Here is a 19,518-nt window from a genome sequence, read left to right as displayed (position 1 = left end):
TGTCTTGTAGCCTTATGCAATTGGGCTCGTAGGTGATCAATATGTCCCTGGTCGTTGTCTGCATATCTCCTGTTGTGTGAGTGCCACCTCTTATTTCCACCAAGAAGCACTTCCAATTTAAAAGACAACCTATCTAGTCTCCTCCGGAAAGAAATCCGACATACAAGAACCCCGTATCTTCAAGAATTGTGCTGCATTGATCTTCATACCGTTGTAAAACTTCAGCCAAGGCAAGGATTCAGATTATCTACTCCAGTTCAGCAATCAAACCTTAGGTACAAGTACGATGAGTCGACCGGCATACCGGAGATTTTCTTACCAACGCTCCAAACCCAATTCCCTCAAATTTGCGTGGTCGAGGAATAGGGTATCTCTTGCGCAGATGCGATACGGGCACCAACTCCGAACCTCGAATACTTCGCGTTGTCATATGCTCATGTTGTTAGTATCGCCGACCAGGTTGCGAAGACAGATGTCTGAACGCTCAGATACTATTGTATGCGTTGTCATACTGTCCCCAACAATCACGAATGCCCCATTGTGGTCCCTTCAAATGGCCTGTGGCTTGCCGCGGGCATTATCTAACTTCTCCGGGTATCCTTGAGACACACGTGCGCCACGTATGTCTAGCAGGAGACACAAGTTCAAACGTTGCTTAGGGTGAGGACTTAGTTTGGAACATGCAGCTTCAAGATCTCCCAAGGTCAAGAAAACGATATTGTCCGCGTTTATTAATGCTGAAATAGACTTTCGATTACGCTTGTACGCAACTAATTCGGTCGAGGTGGCTAGATAAACGCCGTAAAATGTGTGAATAAATAGACAATAGTAAAGTAAAAATAATCAAAAAGTAATCTGAGGTAATATTAGTATGAAAGAGGAAAAACTAGCAAAATATACCATGCTTCTCCGGTAATATTGCAAACTTGCAAACTTGCAGACTCGTTTTGCTATACTAATACTATTAAATATTTAGCTCGATCTAAGATTCAAATCACTAAGAGAAATACTCACATATTATTAATAAGAAGTATATTATTGCCTTTAAATACATTTTATAAAGTATTAAGCTTTAATTATATATTCTTATAATATTTAGTTATTATAAAAGTTCGAAAAATATAATATTATAATAAATTAAAAGCTTTAATAACTAAAATAATAAGAATAATACCGGAGTCAAGTACAAAAATAATTATAAAATAATACTATATAAGTAATTATATTAACTAATATTAATATTATAAATAATATTCTAGTTTAATAACTTTTAAATATATTAGTAAAATTAAAACTTATATTTTATTAATTTTTATATAAAAATGCCTTTAATAATTGAGTTCGGGTGTGACGGCTGGTGTCACATGGTTGATACGGACGTGGTTTCAGCCAAGGGGTTGGTTTTAGCTAAGGTTCCAAGCTATGGTTCAAACCAAGCTCGCTTCCAAAGCTCGGCGTTTCAGTGGTCTTGGCCATACCTACTTATCCACTGCCACACCTCACTCCTTCTCTCCTTAGCTTTAGATTCTGTAGGACATTGGAATCATAGATCTTTGAGCATCGTTCCATTGCTTTGTTCCTGCCGTCACAGTTATTATGTGAGAATAAGTGGCTATAAGAACTCGTTTTCTAGTAATATTTATTATATTTATAAGCTTCTTTATAATAATAGGCAAAACTCACGAGCTAATATAAAAGGGCTAACTTTCCGAGTTAAATGATGTTCCTGTAGTAGGGTATTGGAGATGGCCAAGGCCCATGAATCCAGGGAGTTCAGGGATTCTTGCGCCATCACGGAAGACCTTTAAAGCTAGGTTTTTACGCTTCTAGGAATTGATTCGCCCTGACTTGTAGGATACCGCAATATCGCAAGTTTCCCGCAATATATTAATTAGTGTATAGTTGCCCCAAATAACGAACGCAGTGGGTAGGATAGATTGAAAGACGCTCTTAGGTAATAGGATATACTCAGAGGGAGTAAGAGCGAAGAAATACGATGTCTTACCTGGTCCCAATGCTGCAGTGCGTAGATGGCCTCATGCGAATCGACAGCGGCATCGTTGAATTCCACGTTTCAACAAATCAAAGCAAGAATGCCGCACATTGTGTTGTATTAGAAGCGGATTGTTACACTTGGTGTTGAATAATTCGCCGCAGAATAGGATCGTGCAAAGTAAAACAGAATTTTTGTACTTCGAAGCCTACCTAGAGGAGGACACCAGTGTCGACTTTTAGCGGCTCGCTTAGAAAGACGTCCCCTTAAAATATTTAAGGGGCTCGCCTAATCCTTCGCTTGTGACCCTATTCTATTTTAAGTTTAGGCTCGCAACGCGTCTCTCAAAGTCGGACGCGATACTCTCTACCTAAAACTATTCACCTTTTTCGACCACCAGCCACTTCTCCCCTTTACAGATGCCATCTCTTCTCGGAGCCATCGCACGCAGTGTTCCACTCCCCCGCTTGGCCCGCACGATTCCAGCATTTCGACCCTTCAGCATGAGCTCGATAACCTATTCAGACTCGAACACAGACCCCCAAGCCAACCCCAACCCCAACGCCTCAGACTCAACGACCCCAAAGAAGCCACTAGCTCTGCCAGAAGCGCCGCACAATTCTGCCACACAACTCGACATGAGTAACGGGGATGCGTCGGTCAAGCTGGATCACCTGGGGCCGATGGTCGTGAACGTGGACGGAACCTTGAGTCGGATATCGAATTGGGACAAGATGGCAGACATTGAGAAGGAAAATACCTTGCGGATTATTGGGAAGCGGAATCAGGCACGGTTGGAGAGTCTGAGAGCGAAGGAGGGCGGGAAGTGAGCGGGTGGTTAAGCCGAAGGAATATAGAATCGAGAGTTTGAAATCGTTTGACCAACCCGGGGACTGGAAGGCCGAGTACTTTGTGGGATCTCTTGGAAGGTTCTCGTGCATTGTGTGCCTTTGGGCACGGGAAGGGTTAAATGATACAACACCTCCTTGTGCTCATTGCTCCTCATAACTCCATCGCTGGCCCGTCATTGTTGAAGGAGCCGACCGAGTTGGGAGAGGATAAAGTGCTGATAATTCGCCGCTGTGGGAAGGCACTGTTGCATGGGCTTGGAGGAGTATCTCACCCCAATCTAAATTCGATGCGACAATGACTACCTGTCCATTTAAAGGAAATTGAACGGTTTTTTCAACCGTCGGCCTATATTGTGATGCATGCCCGCACTTAATAGTCGGACTTGACGTCGCGCTAAAGGGGTCCTTCCCTTTAGTCTGGGAAAGCGAGTTGTCCCGGGAAAGCGACATGTCCCGCACCGGCCTTTTTTGCCTTCTAAAAAACAATATTAGGAACTAGCTATAGAAAATCTAATTAATACGTTTTATTCGCGATCTTGTAGTTACCTATCGCATATTTAAGGGCTAAAGTTTTAAGTAAAAGAATAAAAAATTATAATTAAGCAAAAGTCGTAAGTCTAATACTCGCGAAATGGTTACGAACAAATAATTCTTACGGATTTTGTATTCCTTACGATTTTATTACTAAAATCTTAATAACTCTTTACCCATATCTTTTTTTGAGATTTAGAGAATCGTATTTAGTTTATAAGGTTTATATTTTTAATTCTATTACTTAGAATTATTTAAAAAGATTAAGGTTTCAAGTTATTAAGGATTTTATTTGGTGCGGGACATCTCGCTTTCCCGGGACAACTCGCTTTCCCCGACTAAAGGGAAGGGCCCCTTTAGCGCGACGTCAAGTCCGACTATCAACCCACTCCTCTTTCGATTCGACTAGCCTGGACACAGCAGGGCAGCTCGGAGGTTCACTGTGGCCAGTTGCCGGAATCCTCAAGATGCTCAATGACTGAAGTTGAATGTGTTGCCCGGAAATCATTACGCATGTGAGGCGGGGGAGAAATAATGAGGAGGCAATTTTCAGTGATGCTCTATTCGGAGCTATGTGGCCCTTGAGCTCTCGTCAGACCTAGTCTACATGAGGCCGAGTTGGTATCTGACATGCCATATCAGTGGGCGAATCGCCTCATTTGATGCTCTCAGATTCCGAAAGAAAGTTATACATTGCACTTTCTCAGACCATCCTCCCCACTTTTGTCTGAATTGCTTCCGGGATACGGCTGCATTCATAACCATCACTAGCGAACCCCTCTTGCCGCGCACAACTGCATACGACTTACTATCACTATTTGGAATGAGCATGGCTTTATCCTCGATTCAAGATCTGGATTTTATTCACAGTCGCAATCCATCTTTTCATAACACAGACAATTCCTATCTCCTTCCCAATGAGTATGCTATCCCACTTTTCTCCTATTCTCTTTTATTCTCACCATCCTTGGGCACAGGGTATGTCATTTCACCTTCCCGTTAGTTGACAAGTCTCTCCAGCACCAAGAGCAGACCCGACTCAACAAATAACATTCTGCTCTCAAGTCCCTGCTCGGAAACCGCATCATCCGGCCCAAATTCGGAGCCTCTCCCTCATTCTCGATGTCTGCCGCGGAACAGAGCCAGTAGACCGAGAGCTAGGTACACTCTACCCCTCAGCTCAGTCTATCTACTGCATAGATCTCTCTCCCGCCCCCGCCTCGTCGAACGACGCATCGCTCCCAAATGTTTTCATCTGCGGCGATGCCCGCAGACTCATGGGCACTGATCCCCGCTTGCCCTTTGGAACCGCGGACTTTGTGTTTAATCGTCTCCTGCTATGCGGCATGACAGACTGGCCTGGCTATGTGCGTGATGGGTTCAAGATGGTGAAGTCGGGAGGTTGGGTCGAGATGCAGGATTTCGAGGAGATGTTTTATTTTCGTGGAATGAGGCTGGAGGATGAGGATGAGTGGTGTTGGTTGAAGGAGTTCAGGAGAGGCGCGAAGGCAAAGGGCATGGATCTTGATTGTGGGAAGAATACGATGCAGTATCTGCTTGATGCGGGCTTTGTGGATGCCGAGCGAAGGAGTTCGAGGTTCCTTATTGGAGGGATGCAGATAGGCCAGAGACGAGGGAGGTATCAGAGTTGGTGATTGGGACCCTGATGGTTATTTCTGGTATGCAATCCGAGGATGGTGAAGGGATTGGGGTTCAAAGATGAGAGGGCCAACGAGATGCAGAATGCAATGAAGAGGTGTGTAGCTGCCGAGGAAGGGAAGTACCAAATTTTCTGGTCCACGATTGGGAGAAAGCCCATGGAGTAATGGCAGTGTCTTTTTTATGGAAAATATCTGGACACGACACAGCATATTGTCTACTTCCTCCCACCTTTCATTCCCCACACAAGGATTACACCTCAGAGCATCATCCGGATCAGCAGTGCGCTTGATTTGCAAGAGTCGAGGATAGTTCTCTCCCCAAAATGTCTGCTGCCAGTTTGGCTCGAAGCGGCCAGCCCCCTTTTCTTGATTAGCGAGGCGGGTCAACAATGATCGATGTGACCCTTACATTCATGTAAGCCCCCGTGTTGGGACTCAACTGCCGCAGTGCAGAAGCAGATAGCTCCGTCGCAGCAATCGCTGCTTGTCGAGCCGTTGAATTCAAAGGTGCAAACGCCACCGTCGTTTCTGCAAGAAATCTGGGTCAGCTTTGGGGAGTTTTGAAAGGAAATATATACCATTACTTGCATGCACAATACTCTTCCTCCAAGCCAGCAACACAGCGTTACTCCCACCCCTGGGCTGCGCATTCCACACCCCCTTCCCAGACACAATATACGCTATCGTCAGGTCCCACCAGCAAACTGCTCAAACGGTAACTTCGTCGCCGTGACATTCGCCGCCAGAGCGTCCGCATCCGACAACCTCGAGCCCATTACATTCTCATACCCCACCGGACTCCCACCATAATTCTCGTCATACCACTTATAGAAGCTCGTATGACTGGTAAAAGTAACACCAATTTGAAAGCTTCCGGGCCAGGTGTTATTGATATGGGGGTTGTCGGCCGTGGTTTCGATGCCGAAACTCATGCTTAGGATGGAGGGGCTAGGATATGCTTACATCGTGACAGAGGTCATAATTCCAAACGTTGAACCTCCCCTCTACCAATATTTAGTAACATTCACATTGTGATTAGGAAAGATGAGTGCGAGCCCCTCTCATTGCCAAGAGCAAATCTGTGTTCGTGTATTCATTCAGAGCGAGATGCTCTTCTTGGGCGTCGCGACCCCATTTCCAGCACTTGGTCGGTCGCAAGACTATAATAAGGACTCAAAATGCTGTGCCCAACGCCAGTGAGGAAGCCCCCGAGAGCAATAGTTCTCCGGCCCCCTCCAACCACAGTATGATTTATCGCGGCAGTCGTAGGATATGCTTCCATCATTTGGGTTCCTCATCCAGCTGTGACGGCCGCCCCATCAATCGCAACATTGCAGTGGCTGGGGACGAAGTACTTTTATGGAGCTGGATTCTTTTCCATGTGGCGAACCCATATTCGAAGAGCGTTAGAACCACTCGTGCGTCCGACGTAGTCATGCCGGCTGTTCTTAACTATCAGTCTGATGTTATGCGCCTTTGCTAATTGAATCCGTGAGCTACTCAGTTGCAAGTCAGGAACCAAGGAATGGAGCTTACCAAAACTAATTCCCGCCTTCACATGCTCGGCGGAAGTGGCATTGATGACGTATAAAGGATATTCTGCTGAGCTGCATGGAACACTTAGATCCAGGATCCAGGAGTCATTATTCCTTCCACTCCACAGACACCGGGTTTCTCTGATGGCCTGAAAACTGGCAATTTATATTGGGAAAGCCATTCCAGAGATAGAGGAGATGCTTAGCTCCGGATTAGGACCAGCTTTAAAGATTAGCATTGACTTATGGCCTTTAAAGAGGGCAACTTACAATTAGTGATGTCGTGAAACTGGTTATCACACGGAATAGTAAAATTATTGTTAGTGCCGGCAGCTCCATACGCAGTAATTCCAGTAGTAATTGGAAACCCTGGGTTACAGAGCGGGTCGAAAGAAGCAGATGGAGCAGTAGAACTAATGTAAGGGAAGAAGGCGAGAGTGAGAAAATTAATAGTAAATCTCTTCATTTAGCTTGGATGTACTAGCCTTTAAAGATGACTCTGAAAATGAACCTAAAAATAAAGCAAACTAAAGTGCTAACAAAGAAATGCGCATACTAACCAAAAAGCTGGCATTATCTTCCTCTGTGTGTTCCAAACCCAGTATCTCCGATGGCTCGTCATGCCTCAGTTCCTCCTCAGCTGCCGGCCCTTCTGCCTTGTCTGTTGTAGAATCGTGCGGTCGAAGGAGGGGCTAGTATTGTCTTCGCGTGATCCCGCGGATTCGTCCTCAAGCCTGTCGCTATAGCGGTCTTCTCTCGTGATCGAAATCGCGTCCAACCGTTACCCTCTGAGTACGCAGCACCCTCTAACAAGATCCCCAACCTTCGCCCGGTCTCTCCTACCCGCGCAGCGCGTACACAGCCTTAGATTCCCCTTCTTTATCAAATACTTTAGCCTTTCCCACACGTTAAGTCCTCTTAGAGCGTCTGCCGCATGCGCAGCTCTAATGAGAGGTGAAAACTCTGCTCACGCAGCAGAGGTGTCCTGTCTGCTGGTACAGTCATTGCTTCTCGGGCCATCAACAGCGCAGAATTGATGACGAGCTTGCTTGCAAGGCAAGGGACCAGACAGTCGGATGGTTTTCGTACCCGTTTCGCTGGCAGAATCCTCTGTTCTGAAAAGGCCACGTCAGCCACCCCGCGCGCAGCGAGATATCGACAGCAACCTTTATCAGCTCCAGCTGGCGACTTTGTTTTACCTCAGGTATCATCCTCTCTGAGGAGTCCACGTTTAATTGCCCTGGTGTAAATCCTATTAATTGTACTGGATCTTTAATTGGCCAGCGATTTCAGGTGTTGTTTTGCCTCTATATAGTAATTTAAGGTAAACAATAATCGCACGTATGTACGAATTTATTGGTTATACCATATTAACCCTGTAAACAGTAGAGTAATAGGTATAAAATTAAGTATATTCTCTAAAAACGATTTGTATAGGCATGCTAAGAGTTATAGCGCTTTTAGCACGGGAACAGACTTTTAAAAGGCACCTCCGTATAATATAAGCAATCTAATTTGACCGTGCTAGACCTGCTCAGTCCCTTACTCACCCCCGCTGTGATTATCAAAGCGTTCAAATGCTTCCAGAGCCTCCGCCGTACATATATCGACTCAATTACAGACGTATGAATGACAATACCACTCATCAAATACCGTCACCGTCCCATCTGCTGGCCCTGTCCAACAATTGAGTGAATCTCCCGTATTCGGAGTGCAATACCCAATCGCCGTCCCATCTCCACCCGAGATATAGAAGTTGATCAACGCGTCTCCATCCGGGTAAAAATCCATCTTTCCCATACCACAGAACCCTGCATCCATGGTGAAGTCGCCCCAATAGTTGACGTCGCCAAATGAGCCCTCGCGGTCGCCGTTGCCGAAGCACTCGCAGTTGTAGTAGTTTGAGGGACACGCTTGCATACGGTAGGTGGCGATCAGACCACTGTTGTCAAAGGTCTCGGTCGTGGCGATGTGGAAGTCAGCGAGCGCGTGGGGTATGAAGCTCGTGGCTGCGAGAACAAATAGAAGGTCGATGAAAAGCATGATTGTGGTTGAGGTTGGTGTGAAGAATACACACAGCGAGAAGAGGATTGAACGTAGGAAAGACTTTGCAGAGTGTAAAATAGAGCTAGATCCGGAACATGGACTGATAGAGGATGCAGGAGACTTATATAGCAGGTATTCTACCTTACTCAGGGCTTGTACTACTATACTTCTCAGCTCGTCAAAAACTGAATGGTCAGCTTACGAATTATTCGGAGACCCTTCCTTAGTCATTGACAGAAGCTAAAGCAGAAGCTCGAGAAATATCGCCATCGTTATGGACCATATGCCTTAGACAAGTGTGTCAATCCAGAGCAGCGGCAAATGTTTTCAGCACCTTGATGAGGCCGAGACGATACCTTAATGTAAGCCGCGTGCCTTTACCGAAGTCCAATCGGCTACGGAGGTCGCGGCCATAAGTCTTGCAACCAGCAGGGATGAGTGCCAAGCCTCAGGACGCCACTTGCAGCTGGCCTAGCAACGAAGATTAGGCTCGATAGCCTGTAGGAATAGTAGGTTTAGCGATGCTTATAGGGCCTGTGCGCTATATTTTGGCCACGGAACGCCTGCAAGGCCCTGTATTTACAGCGCTTCTTGGTTGCCGTGCAACGGCCCTGCCACTTAAGCGAGAAGTGGCGCCGACCCTGGTAGTTGCAAGACTTATGGCCGCGACCTCCGTATTCCGACGGCTATCCCTTCGTCCGCTGAGACATTGCCACATTAGCGGCCGCACATGAATATCCCTAATTTGGATTATGTTTTGGCCGAATTAGGGATATTCATGTGCGGCCGCTAATGTGGCAATGTCTCAGCGGACGAAGGGATACAACTGATACATTTGTAATCTTCGGCGCCACCACCGCTCTCTAGCGTTTACAGCACATCTCACCAAATCATCAAACACCCCTGCCGTCACACGCTACTCCATCGAATCCTAGGCACCCCTACTCTGTAAGCCCCTATGCTACCCTACAGAGCAGCGGTAAATGTTTTCAGCCCCTCTATGAGGCTGAGATGATACCTCAATGTAAGCCGGCGTGCCTTTACCTAAGTTCAATCGGCTATTCGGAATAGCCTATTCCGACAGCTAACGTACTCGGTAAGCAACTTGCGCACGCCCTACTATACTAATTCTTCCATTTTTACATTCCTTCAACTCTATATATCTTAACCAATGAACCCTCAAATCACTCACATAGAGAGGCGAATTGCTCTAGCGCTCTAGGCCTACGAAGATAGCTATTTCACAAGCCAACGGGCCGCGGCGGACGCGTACGATATCACAGAATTAATATTTCGATATCACGTCAAGGGAGGACGCGCGCGAAGAAGTTTACGAGCTATAAACACTAAACTTTCGATTATAGAGGAGACAGCTCTTATTAAGTAGATACTATTAATAAACGAACGAGGCTTTCTAGTTATATATAGTTTTATTTAGTAGATAGCGAATTTACTTCTTTAAAAACTATTGAGTACGAACTATAATAATTCTTATATAATTAACTAAAAATAGTCTTATAATTTATATAATAGTATAACTTCCTTCTCTCGCAATATAACTATAAGTATAATTACTAGCGTACTAAATACAAGGATCTATAAGTTATTCGAGACCAGTTTCGGCTTATATAAAACATAATTACTAAATATAAGATTATAAAAGAGAATATATATAATTTTAATATAATAGGCTTTTAAATAGAAGTTATTTTAATTACAAAGGTTATTATAAGCTCTAAAAGAACTAGTAGGCTAGTCTTTATTTAATTAAGGAACTATAAATAAGTTACTACTATTAAATTAATTTTATTAAGTAGCTAGAGCTTATTACTTATAATTATTTTTAAAAGAAAGATTTATATCTCGATTTAATATATAGATATACTTTTACTAGATTAGATAATTGCATTAAGTAATAAAGGATAAACAGACGACTCTCTAGGCCTTACTTAGCTTATAGATATCTTTTAAAAAAACATATAAGAGATTATATAAAAGGGGTATATTGGCTTTTAATTCTTAATATAGTAGCCACGGGAGTTACGCTATACCAGAGTTTGACTTGTTCTGCGCGAAGCACTATATTATTACTCTTTGTATGCTACTACACTTGTTATATTTATTACAGCCGTTAGATATTAGCTGTTTCGCGGTTTTAAAGCGCTCTTACAGGCAATAAATTGAAGGGTCCATACAAACAGGCCCCGATTATATTAATAAGCCAGACTTTCTTACGGCTTACGTTTCTGCCTGTAGCCAGTCTATGACTTCAGATATGATCTATAGTGGGTTCGCAGCTACTGGTCTAGTACTATTTGACCCTGAGCGGGTACTCTCGAGGCTTATACTCATTTACGGACTCTAACTTGTCATGAATGTAAGGTGCTCGGTTAGTGATTTCGGGGATAGCCTCATTCGCCAGGCAGAGATTCCAATTCACTCGTTTGGCATTCACTTGGGAGGAATCAAGTGCCTCACATTGTATTTATAGCAGAGTTAGAGACTCTTTCTCTTTCTCTTTCTTTTGTAGCTTGATATCTTCGTTGATACGAGTCTCTTGCTTTTGTATCACTGCACCTGATTCGTCTTCGTGACACAATATCAAGCTCCCCTTTGCACTCAAGCTACTGAGTTAAACTGTAGCATTTTCCCAAAGTGCATTCGACGCGTTTCTTGGACCGTCATTAACAAACAACAAACAATAACGGAGTCGTTCATTCTATTACAATGGCTCGACCAGCACAACAAACCTCTGTATCCGACGACGATATAGGCCAACTTGATCAGTCTCCTCAAGAAACTGACGACATCACATCTAACTCCCGTGAAGTAGAACTTACTTCTCGCAAGAACACCTTCAAATCACGAAGGTCAGTACTCGACAACGAGAATGACAAACAACCAACCTTCTGGAGCATTGACTCTTTCGATGACACTGCCACCTGGACAGGCTCCCAACAAGCATATGCCATCCAACAGGCCCAACAACTTGCTACCCATTACATCAAAATTCACAATGAGCACACTACGATTCTCACCATGATTCAAAGCCAACAAGCCAGAATTGAAACTCTCGATCAGGATATCCATAACCCGCGAGGAGACAACGACGACCTCGAGCGTGAGCTCACCAAAAAACAAGGCACCATCGAATACCTTGAACAACAACGACGATAGCCCTCTGTTACACCATCTACAGAGAGCACAACACATAACACCAAAGGCCGTGCTAGGCTAGAGGATCCTGATAAGTTCTCAAGGAAGAAGGGTCACCAGCCTGAGTTCGAGACTTGGAAGTCGAACATTGAAACCAAACTCAAAGTCGATTCACGTCTATTTGATGATAAGAATCACAAGATTTCATATGTGTACTCTCGTACCACGAACGAAGCCCAAGATCACATTCGTGACCGAGTCGATAATGATCATTTCGATATTTCGTGGGGGTCCACCTTCGGCTCCCCGATCATTTTTGGCGACTTTGGAGGCCGAGAGAGTCAAGTCCGGGTTCCTTGCCTAATGTGCTAGTCATATATCGGGAAAGTGATGTATACCACGTGTCATGTGCAAGCCGAAGGATAGCAGAATTATTTGTTGCACATCTGATCGATGCCGTGGCGGGTACGCTAAATGGCTTTGTAAAGTGGCGGGCGACAACTTCCTCCCTTCCTACGTTGTTTAACCGACTAATCATGTTGGTTTGCATTACAAGTATTGTCGCGGAACGGGGCGAGAATTCGTGCCGAGCCGTGCCTGATATATGTGTATGCCGAGCCTTATCGTCCTGGTTCAGTTTTCAACATCGATATTCGTATCCTAGTACTTCGCCTGTACCGGCGATCATCTGCATTTTACCTAGCGTTGCCGAAAATGGTATCTCTTAAGTTAAGCCAAAAGTAGTAATTTATAACCTCAGGCTCCAAGGTACTACGCACAATAGAATTATTAAGCAAATAACCGCCGTCCACCACTCTTTCAGAGCTTGGCAATCAACATCAACATCAAACTACGACGCTCATCCTGCAACAGCTCCAGCGCCTACAATCATTCAACAACCCTTATTCACCACAAGTGCCATCTCACGGGTTCACGGTAATCCGCAGGATCCTTGCGACCCAAAACCGGAGAAAGCACATGCGAAACTCCAGAAAGCACAACCCGAGCAGTTGCAGGACGATCCACCTCGCGGATGAACTTCCCGGATTGTAGAACATAGGTGCCATCGCAGAGTTCCTCGGGGACGAGCATTGCCAGGGGCAGACAGGATTTTGGATTCGATCCTACGACGTAGCTACGGCTATAAAGAGCTACTTAGAACTGTCGAATAAGTCAATCGATTCAAGAGTTTCCACTTCAGTCCGTGCCTTTGCTGAGCAGAGAGTATGGAACGGTCAATATATTCTCCCTTAATATACAGCAATCGCGAAATACGAATAGTTACTATTCACCCTTCGGTAGAGAAATCGGCACCTATAGAATGCACGACCAGGGAAATATCTCTCGACAAGATTCCAGGCTATTATGCACTGTCTTATTGCTGGGGGGATCCCAACATCACCGTTCCAATGCATATCAACGGTGTAGAAGTCCAGGTAACGGCGAACCTGGATGTAGCGCTACGCCATTTTCGAGGGGCTGAGGGAGAGCTACGAGATAAGCGTCCGCAGATGCGCTGGTGGATTGATGCTATTTGCATCAATCAATCGGACCTAGATGAACGCAGCCAACAAGTCCAACTTATGGGAGATATCTACTCCGGAGCGTCATGTGTAGTTGTGTGGCTTGGAGAGGAAGGCAAAGATGGAAGGCTTGCGTTACAAACGATACAAGGACTATTCAAGGAATTTGGGAATAAGGGGAAAAAAACCAGTCGAGAAGAGACAATAGAGGCACTGAATGAACTGGATGGAAGCGCATGCGACGCAATTCTGTCCTTCTTTGAACGACCCTGGTGGTTGAGGTTGTGGACAGTTCAAGAATATGTGTTTGGCAAGGAGGTCTTGTTCACATGTGGAGACATCAGTTTTTCATGGCGCCTGTTGCACTGGTGGAGTCTGATCATATCCACGAAGACAGATCCAGGAGCATGGAAGTTTCAAAAGTTCGACTTCCTGGGCCTAATTTGGGGTCGAGGCTGCGCAGGACACTTCGCAAAGTCCTTTCTCCGACAAGAGTACCTGGCGCAAAAAAAGATAGATAGCAAACTATCTTCTATCCTGGGTGGGCTAGTCGACTGTATGATGTGTACTGATCCCAGGGATCGCATCTACGGCATGCAGGGACTCGCGAGTGACGGGGACTGCTTCGGCCTACCTGACTATACAATTTCGATTTCTGAATTATATATCAAGGTCGCAAGTATTATGGTTCACACGCACCAGAACCTAGAAATTTTGCATAATAGTCCTCCACGCTCCTCGACCACGCCTGATGGAATGGTACTTCCGTCATGGGTACCTGACTGGGGCCAGGTGGGATACCCACGCCCTCTAGATACCGAACTGTATAGCGCAGATTTGGGAAGAAAAGGGTTGGCACATTGCTCCCTGTTGCCATCACTGGCTTTATATGCGCAAGGAGTTGTCTGGGATACTGTAACTGAAATCGACTCGTTCCCAACATCCCACTTCCTTTCCAGTGGAAGAAATGCTCTTGGACTTGCCGCTGCCAAAAGGAGAACAGAACTCATCAACGAATACCTTAAAGTGACTGCTATTTCTAATTGTAGTCCATCTCAGAAGCCAAAAGTCATCTGTTGCGACAATTGCTGTGGTCCTGTACTCAACCAACATTACCATTGCAACATTTGCGGGAATGGAGATTTTGACCTCTGCCCCGGTTGTGTAGAAGATGGGATATGGTGTGGTGGACATGATCATATGCTGATCAAACGTCATATTACCGACAATAAAGTATACAACAGTGATACAGAGGAACTTAAATCTGGAATTGCGCAAGAAAAGTGCAAGGACACTTGGGTTGAAGGCACGTCTTTGTAACAATTCTTGGTCTGGTTTGAGACGTACTTTACTAACACATGAAATGCAGACACCCCTAGCTGGGCAAGATTGATCTACGAAGGCAGAAGTAAATCCTATCCTACAGGGATACCACAATTACAAGCCTACTTCCGGACAATTCTCTTAGACCAGGATTTTATAACAAACGCTCGACTCTCCACATCAGAAGATCGCTTCTTCGAATTTGCAAAGGCGTTTTTGTTAGGCGTCGTGTTCGGCCCCTGGTACCCTCCTTGCTCAGAAATAGCCGGATGGAAAAGATATACGCTGTGGCATTCCGAAGAACCCTTGAAATTTGACCTCTTCCTTGGAGATCCCGGCTCCGAAGGATCATTAACTTGGTCGCCTAGTGTTGCAGTCAGTTCGGTTACTGAAGCGTGCAAGGACCTAAAGATGCAGTCTTTCGTCTCCACGCTGCATCACAAGACAAAGGATCGCAAGTTCTTTATAACCAGTCGTGGATATATGGGACTTGGTTCTCCACGTGTAGAGGTGGGTGATGTTGTTTGCGTGTTCCCTGGACTCAGCGTACCTGTAATCCTGCGTAAAACAGATGGCTATTACACGCATCAAGGTGAATGTTTTGTGCTTGGAGTTATGGATGGAGAGGTAATGGATAATTTAGAGAAGGGGTTAGTGTCTTTAGAAGAGATTGAGATCCACTAAGACAGACGATTACTTGACTTTCGTAGCAGTGAAATAAAGCTATTCCTCTAGGATCCCTAGAAGCGGGTTACTTTAACAAGTTTTAGAAAGAAATGCCCTTAGAGCAAATTTTATTTTTAAAAAGAAAGCTTGTTTTTAATACTATTTGTGACGGCGGGATCAATGCAATGGTCGAAGGCTCAAAGTTCAAAGAATCTCATATATTGGAAAATACTAAGCTATGGAACAAAGTAGGGAGGATGCCTCGACCTTTAGTATTATTCCGTCCAAGCAATTCTGGCTTAGCTTCGTTTTGTACCTGTTTCCGATATCCTGTCCTTAGCAGATTATACCCTTATACTAGCCGTTATATTACCCCCCCCCTAAAGAGAAGTCTAAATACTCTTATTTAGGGGATTATTTAGCCGTAGTATAGAAAAGAAAAAAGAGGAAATAATGGCTATTAATCCTATTCTGTCTAATTCCTATAGCTTACTTATAATTAAAGTATAGTCTTAACTCTATTAGAATAACCCAGTTTCTAGTATATTCCGGCTAGTTCTTAGTATTTATTACTTATATTATACCTATACTTATATTAATAATATGATCTGGAAGTATTATATAGGCTATAACTAATATTAGGACTATTATTATCGGGTAGTCTTTAAATAGGGGTAATAAATCGAGTCTATTTATTAATATAAGCTTTAATATAGTAGCTTGCTTACCTTTCTTTTTAGTTAGGATAATAGTATTTAGCTTAATTATACCGTTTCTAAGCTACTTAATTAATTTCTAGGCCTTCTCGAACTTAATATATATATTTTCAAGTTATTTCTCTATAATAGAGACTTATATATTAAGGGCAGCTACTTAAGCTATTTTATTATTAAATTCCCGGGCCTTAAACTATATGATTTTGGTTTTATAAGAGCTTCTAAGAAGTTTTCCGACTTCTTAAATAGTATTATTTACTAATTTATTAATATTTATAGGGTATTATTTCTTTAATTTGGTCTTTAGGATTATTTACTAGCTCTTAGTTTCAGACTAGTACTTTATATAATAACTATTACTTAGTATTATATATTTTCTAGTTATAATAAATATCTTAATACTAGTTTAGCTACTTTTATTATAGTTAGAGTTTCTTTTATTACTAGAAGTTTTTCTGTTCTTAGTCTTTTTATTATTAGAATTCTTACTATTATCTAATATCTTATATTTCTTAGATAAGCTAGCCTTACTCTTTTTTGCCTTCTTAGTATTTGACTTTATAAGATTAATTAGATAGCCCTTATTAGTACTATTTATTCCGCCTATTTAATTATTAGACTTATTATTACTAGTAACTAAAACCTCTATTTTATTATTCTTAGAATATTTTACTAAGATATTTTTTATAATAATTTCAGGTATATTCTTAAGAGTAATATAGGCCGTATTCTATATATTAACCTATTTTTAGGTAAGGGAATTACTATTTTTGTTTATAAAAGTAGTTTAGCTAGTAGTTATATTAATAATAATAATAGCTACTAAACTTGAAATATTACTATTATTATTTAAGTTATCTAGGATCTAATAAGTAGCCTTACTTAGTCTGGCTATAAATAATATATTACCGGGATTTCTTATCTGTTTTGTTTTTATTAATAGTTTTATTAAGGTAATAGTAATAATATAAATAATTAAGATTATAAAAATTAAAGTAATTAGAAAGATTTTCCTTAATTTTTAATAATATTTTAAACTAATATAGGCAAGTATTTACTTTTAGCTTAGCTTTAAAATTTTACTTTTTTTATAATTTATCTAGATAATAAAATATAATCTAGTATAATAAAGAAAAATATTTTATCTAGATTTCTAGAAAAGAAAGTAAATACTAATATAATAAAATAAAGGAAATATATTAGGGTTTAGATAAAACTCAGGAAATATCTAGGTTTTTCTTCTTTTTCTCTAGTTATAAAGGCCTTATTATTAAGGTTTATTATTATCTAGGTAGTTTTTATTAAACTTGTTCTTTTTAATATACTAAATCTATTTATTTAGCTAAATAGAAAATCCTATTTTACTAGGGTTTTACTTGTGAAATTTATATAGTTTAAATACTAAGTTCTTAAAGTTTAATATAAGATACTATTTATTATCTATATCCTATTTCTTTTATTTAATCTTATAATAAAGCTTACTATAAAGTACCTTGGAAAAGAGAATCTTTTTAACTTTTTATTTAAATTTACTATTAACTTTAGTAGAACTAGGCTTTTTATTAGTCTAGCCAGGTAATAAATTAGTAGAATTCTTATAAAGTTTATTTATATAGAAAATTAACTAAATCCTATATAATAGAGGAAGGTCTAATTAATATAAATAGCCGACTATTTTATTAATCTTAAATAGTCTAATAAGGAAATAGTTTAATTTATTAGATAAATAGTCCGTTTTCTATATCTTTTTAATTATATAGACTATATTTCCTGGACTAAAATCCGGTTCTTACTATTTCTTATTAGCTTACTTAGCTTAATACTTCTAAGCTATTATTATATATTCTCGGATATAATTAATAATAGTATTAATTCTCTTAGCCTACTATTATACTTTTTCCTAATTAAGTTTCTTTCTCGGTATTTTAAATTCTATTATTAGTAGTATCTAGTTAAAATTTAGCCTGAATTCATATCTATAATTAATTATTAAGAGAGATAAGCTAGTTAATTTATATAAATAGGCAATACCTATAATATTAAGTACCGGAAATAAATCTGCCTAATTATCCTAAAAATAATTAATAAAGAAGCAAAGTTAGGTATTAATAATCTAGTTAATAATTTCTATTTATTTATTAGTTTGAGTATATTCTATAGTCGAGAGCTTTAGCTTAGTTCTAGTTAATCTTAATAATTTATTTATAAAGTCTGAAATAAATTAGGGTTCTCGGTTATTTATAATAGTAAAAAGAAATTCTCGGAATTACTAGATATAGTAATAAAATAGGCTAGTTATAGTTCTAGCTATAGTATTCTTAGTTATTAGTAGGCTTATATATTATTTAGATAATTAATTAACTATAATAAATATATTATTATATCTCTTATTTATAGAGCCAGGAATATAGAAATCTATAGACAAATTATTTCATATCTTTAGGGGAATTAGTAATAGGTATAATAGGCCTAGTATTTTATCTCTTGGCTTATAAGACCTTTAATATTTATAATAGTTTACTATAAAGTAGTTAATATTTATAAAGAAAGTAGGCTAATAGTAAAGTTTCTAAACTAGGATTTTTATCTTATTTTAACCGGGATATATAATAGTTATTATATTATGGATTTATTATAGGAGCCTAGTTTATAGATTATTATATCTATCTAGTATAATAAGTCTTTTATTATAAAGTATATAGCTATTTAATATTTCTTATAGATCCGTATTCTTCCGGGCTTTCCTATATTTATTCTCTAGGGCTAGGTTCGTCTAATTAGCTTATAAAACTTTAATTATAATAAATAGCTTATTTATTTCTTCTATTTTAATAAAAGTATAAGCCATATTTATTATCTTAGTAAAAATAAGAATTAGGTCTAATAAAATAACTTATCTAGTTCTCTTAGCTTTCTTGGCTTATTTCTGAATTAGTATAAGCTTATTCTTTTAAAATAAGATATTAGTAATAATATTATCTTTACTTAGCTAATAGGTAATCTAGTAATAGAATTATAATAGGAAACCTATCTATTAGATTTATTACTTATTTAAGAGCCTCTTAGTACTAAAATACTTAAGAGCTTTATAATTAGTAATAATTAGAAAATTAGATAAGCTAATTAGTTCTACCTATTATTCCCGGAGTCCTTAAATAATAGTAAGGAATTCCTTATTATAAACTTTATAATGGCTTTTGGCTCCTTAAAGAACTTTAGAATAAAATTAGACCGGGTATTATTATCTGTTCTCTAGGCTTTTTTAAGAGAGTATATCTATAGTAACTAGATCTAAATAGTTAGTTTTTAGGCAGGTTTCCCTATTATATTTAAAATAGAGAAATATAGAAATAGAGAGAAGTAGATCTTTAAGCTAATTAAAGGCATCTAGCTAGGTTTTATTAAGTATAAATTTTAGTAAAGTATCCTTTTTAGTTAGATGATTTAGGGAATAGGAAATATATTTATAGGCTTAGATAAACCTATAATAGAAGTTATAAAAGCCCAAAAATAATTA

At 40.5% G+C, this 19,518-nt stretch overlaps 6 protein-coding genes across 6 annotated transcripts; 4 read left to right on the top strand and 2 right to left on the bottom strand.

Annotated features, from left to right (window-relative positions):
• Window positions 1-2,496: 2,496 nt before the first annotated feature.
• On the top strand, window positions 2,497-2,823 carry K444DRAFT_533605 (uncharacterized protein; the record flags this gene model as incomplete). Its single annotated transcript, XM_024875164.1, has 1 exon — window positions 2,497-2,823. One exon carries the CDS (start codon window positions 2,497-2,499, stop codon window positions 2,821-2,823), a length of 327 nt encoding a protein of 108 aa, XP_024734556.1.
• A 1,441-nt stretch (window positions 2,824-4,264) lies between these two features.
• Window positions 4,265-5,183, top strand: K444DRAFT_615056 (uncharacterized protein). The gene is made up of 2 exons (XM_024880644.1): window positions 4,265-4,296; window positions 4,396-5,183. The coding sequence occupies exons 1-2, from the start codon at window positions 4,293-4,295 to the stop codon at window positions 5,028-5,030; spliced, it is 639 nt and encodes a 212-aa protein (XP_024734555.1). The 5' UTR covers window positions 4,265-4,292; the 3' UTR covers window positions 5,031-5,183.
• Window positions 5,184-5,231: 48 nt separating this feature from the next.
• K444DRAFT_691790 (uncharacterized protein) lies at window positions 5,232-6,125 on the bottom strand. The gene is made up of 3 exons (XM_024887808.1): window positions 5,621-6,125; window positions 5,446-5,564; window positions 5,232-5,396 (listed from the first exon to the last, which is right to left on the bottom strand). Exon 1 carries the CDS (start codon window positions 5,966-5,968, stop codon window positions 5,723-5,725), a length of 246 nt encoding a protein of 81 aa, XP_024734554.1. The 5' UTR covers window positions 5,969-6,125; the 3' UTR covers window positions 5,232-5,396; window positions 5,446-5,564; window positions 5,621-5,722.
• Window positions 6,126-7,941: 1,816 nt separating this feature from the next.
• K444DRAFT_665162 (uncharacterized protein) lies at window positions 7,942-8,614 on the bottom strand (the record flags this gene model as incomplete). Its single annotated transcript, XM_024887049.1, has 2 exons — window positions 7,942-7,947; window positions 8,225-8,614. The coding sequence occupies 2 exons, from the start codon at window positions 8,612-8,614 to the stop codon at window positions 7,942-7,944; spliced, it is 396 nt and encodes a 131-aa protein (XP_024734553.1).
• Window positions 8,615-11,342: 2,728 nt separating this feature from the next.
• K444DRAFT_691786 (uncharacterized protein) lies at window positions 11,343-12,145 on the top strand (the record flags this gene model as incomplete). Its single annotated transcript, XM_024887807.1, has 2 exons — window positions 11,343-11,738; window positions 11,817-12,145. Coding segments are annotated over 2 exons (725 nt in total), but the record flags the coding sequence as incomplete, so codon positions are not given.
• Window positions 12,146-12,629: 484 nt separating this feature from the next.
• On the top strand, window positions 12,630-15,400 carry K444DRAFT_565139 (HET-domain-containing protein). Its single transcript, XM_024877094.1, has 2 exons — window positions 12,630-14,602; window positions 14,666-15,400. The coding sequence occupies exons 1-2, from the start codon at window positions 13,000-13,002 to the stop codon at window positions 15,301-15,303; spliced, it is 2,241 nt and encodes a 746-aa protein (XP_024734551.1). The 5' UTR covers window positions 12,630-12,999; the 3' UTR covers window positions 15,304-15,400.
• The last annotated feature ends 4,118 nt before the right edge of the window (window positions 15,401-19,518 follow it).

This window comes from Hyaloscypha bicolor, assembly GCF_002865645.1.
Source record: "Hyaloscypha bicolor E unplaced genomic scaffold K444scaffold_116, whole genome shotgun sequence".
Classification (NCBI taxonomy): domain Eukaryota; kingdom Fungi; phylum Ascomycota; class Leotiomycetes; order Helotiales; family Hyaloscyphaceae; genus Hyaloscypha; species Hyaloscypha bicolor.
This window is presented reverse-complemented; position numbering and strand designations above follow the sequence as displayed.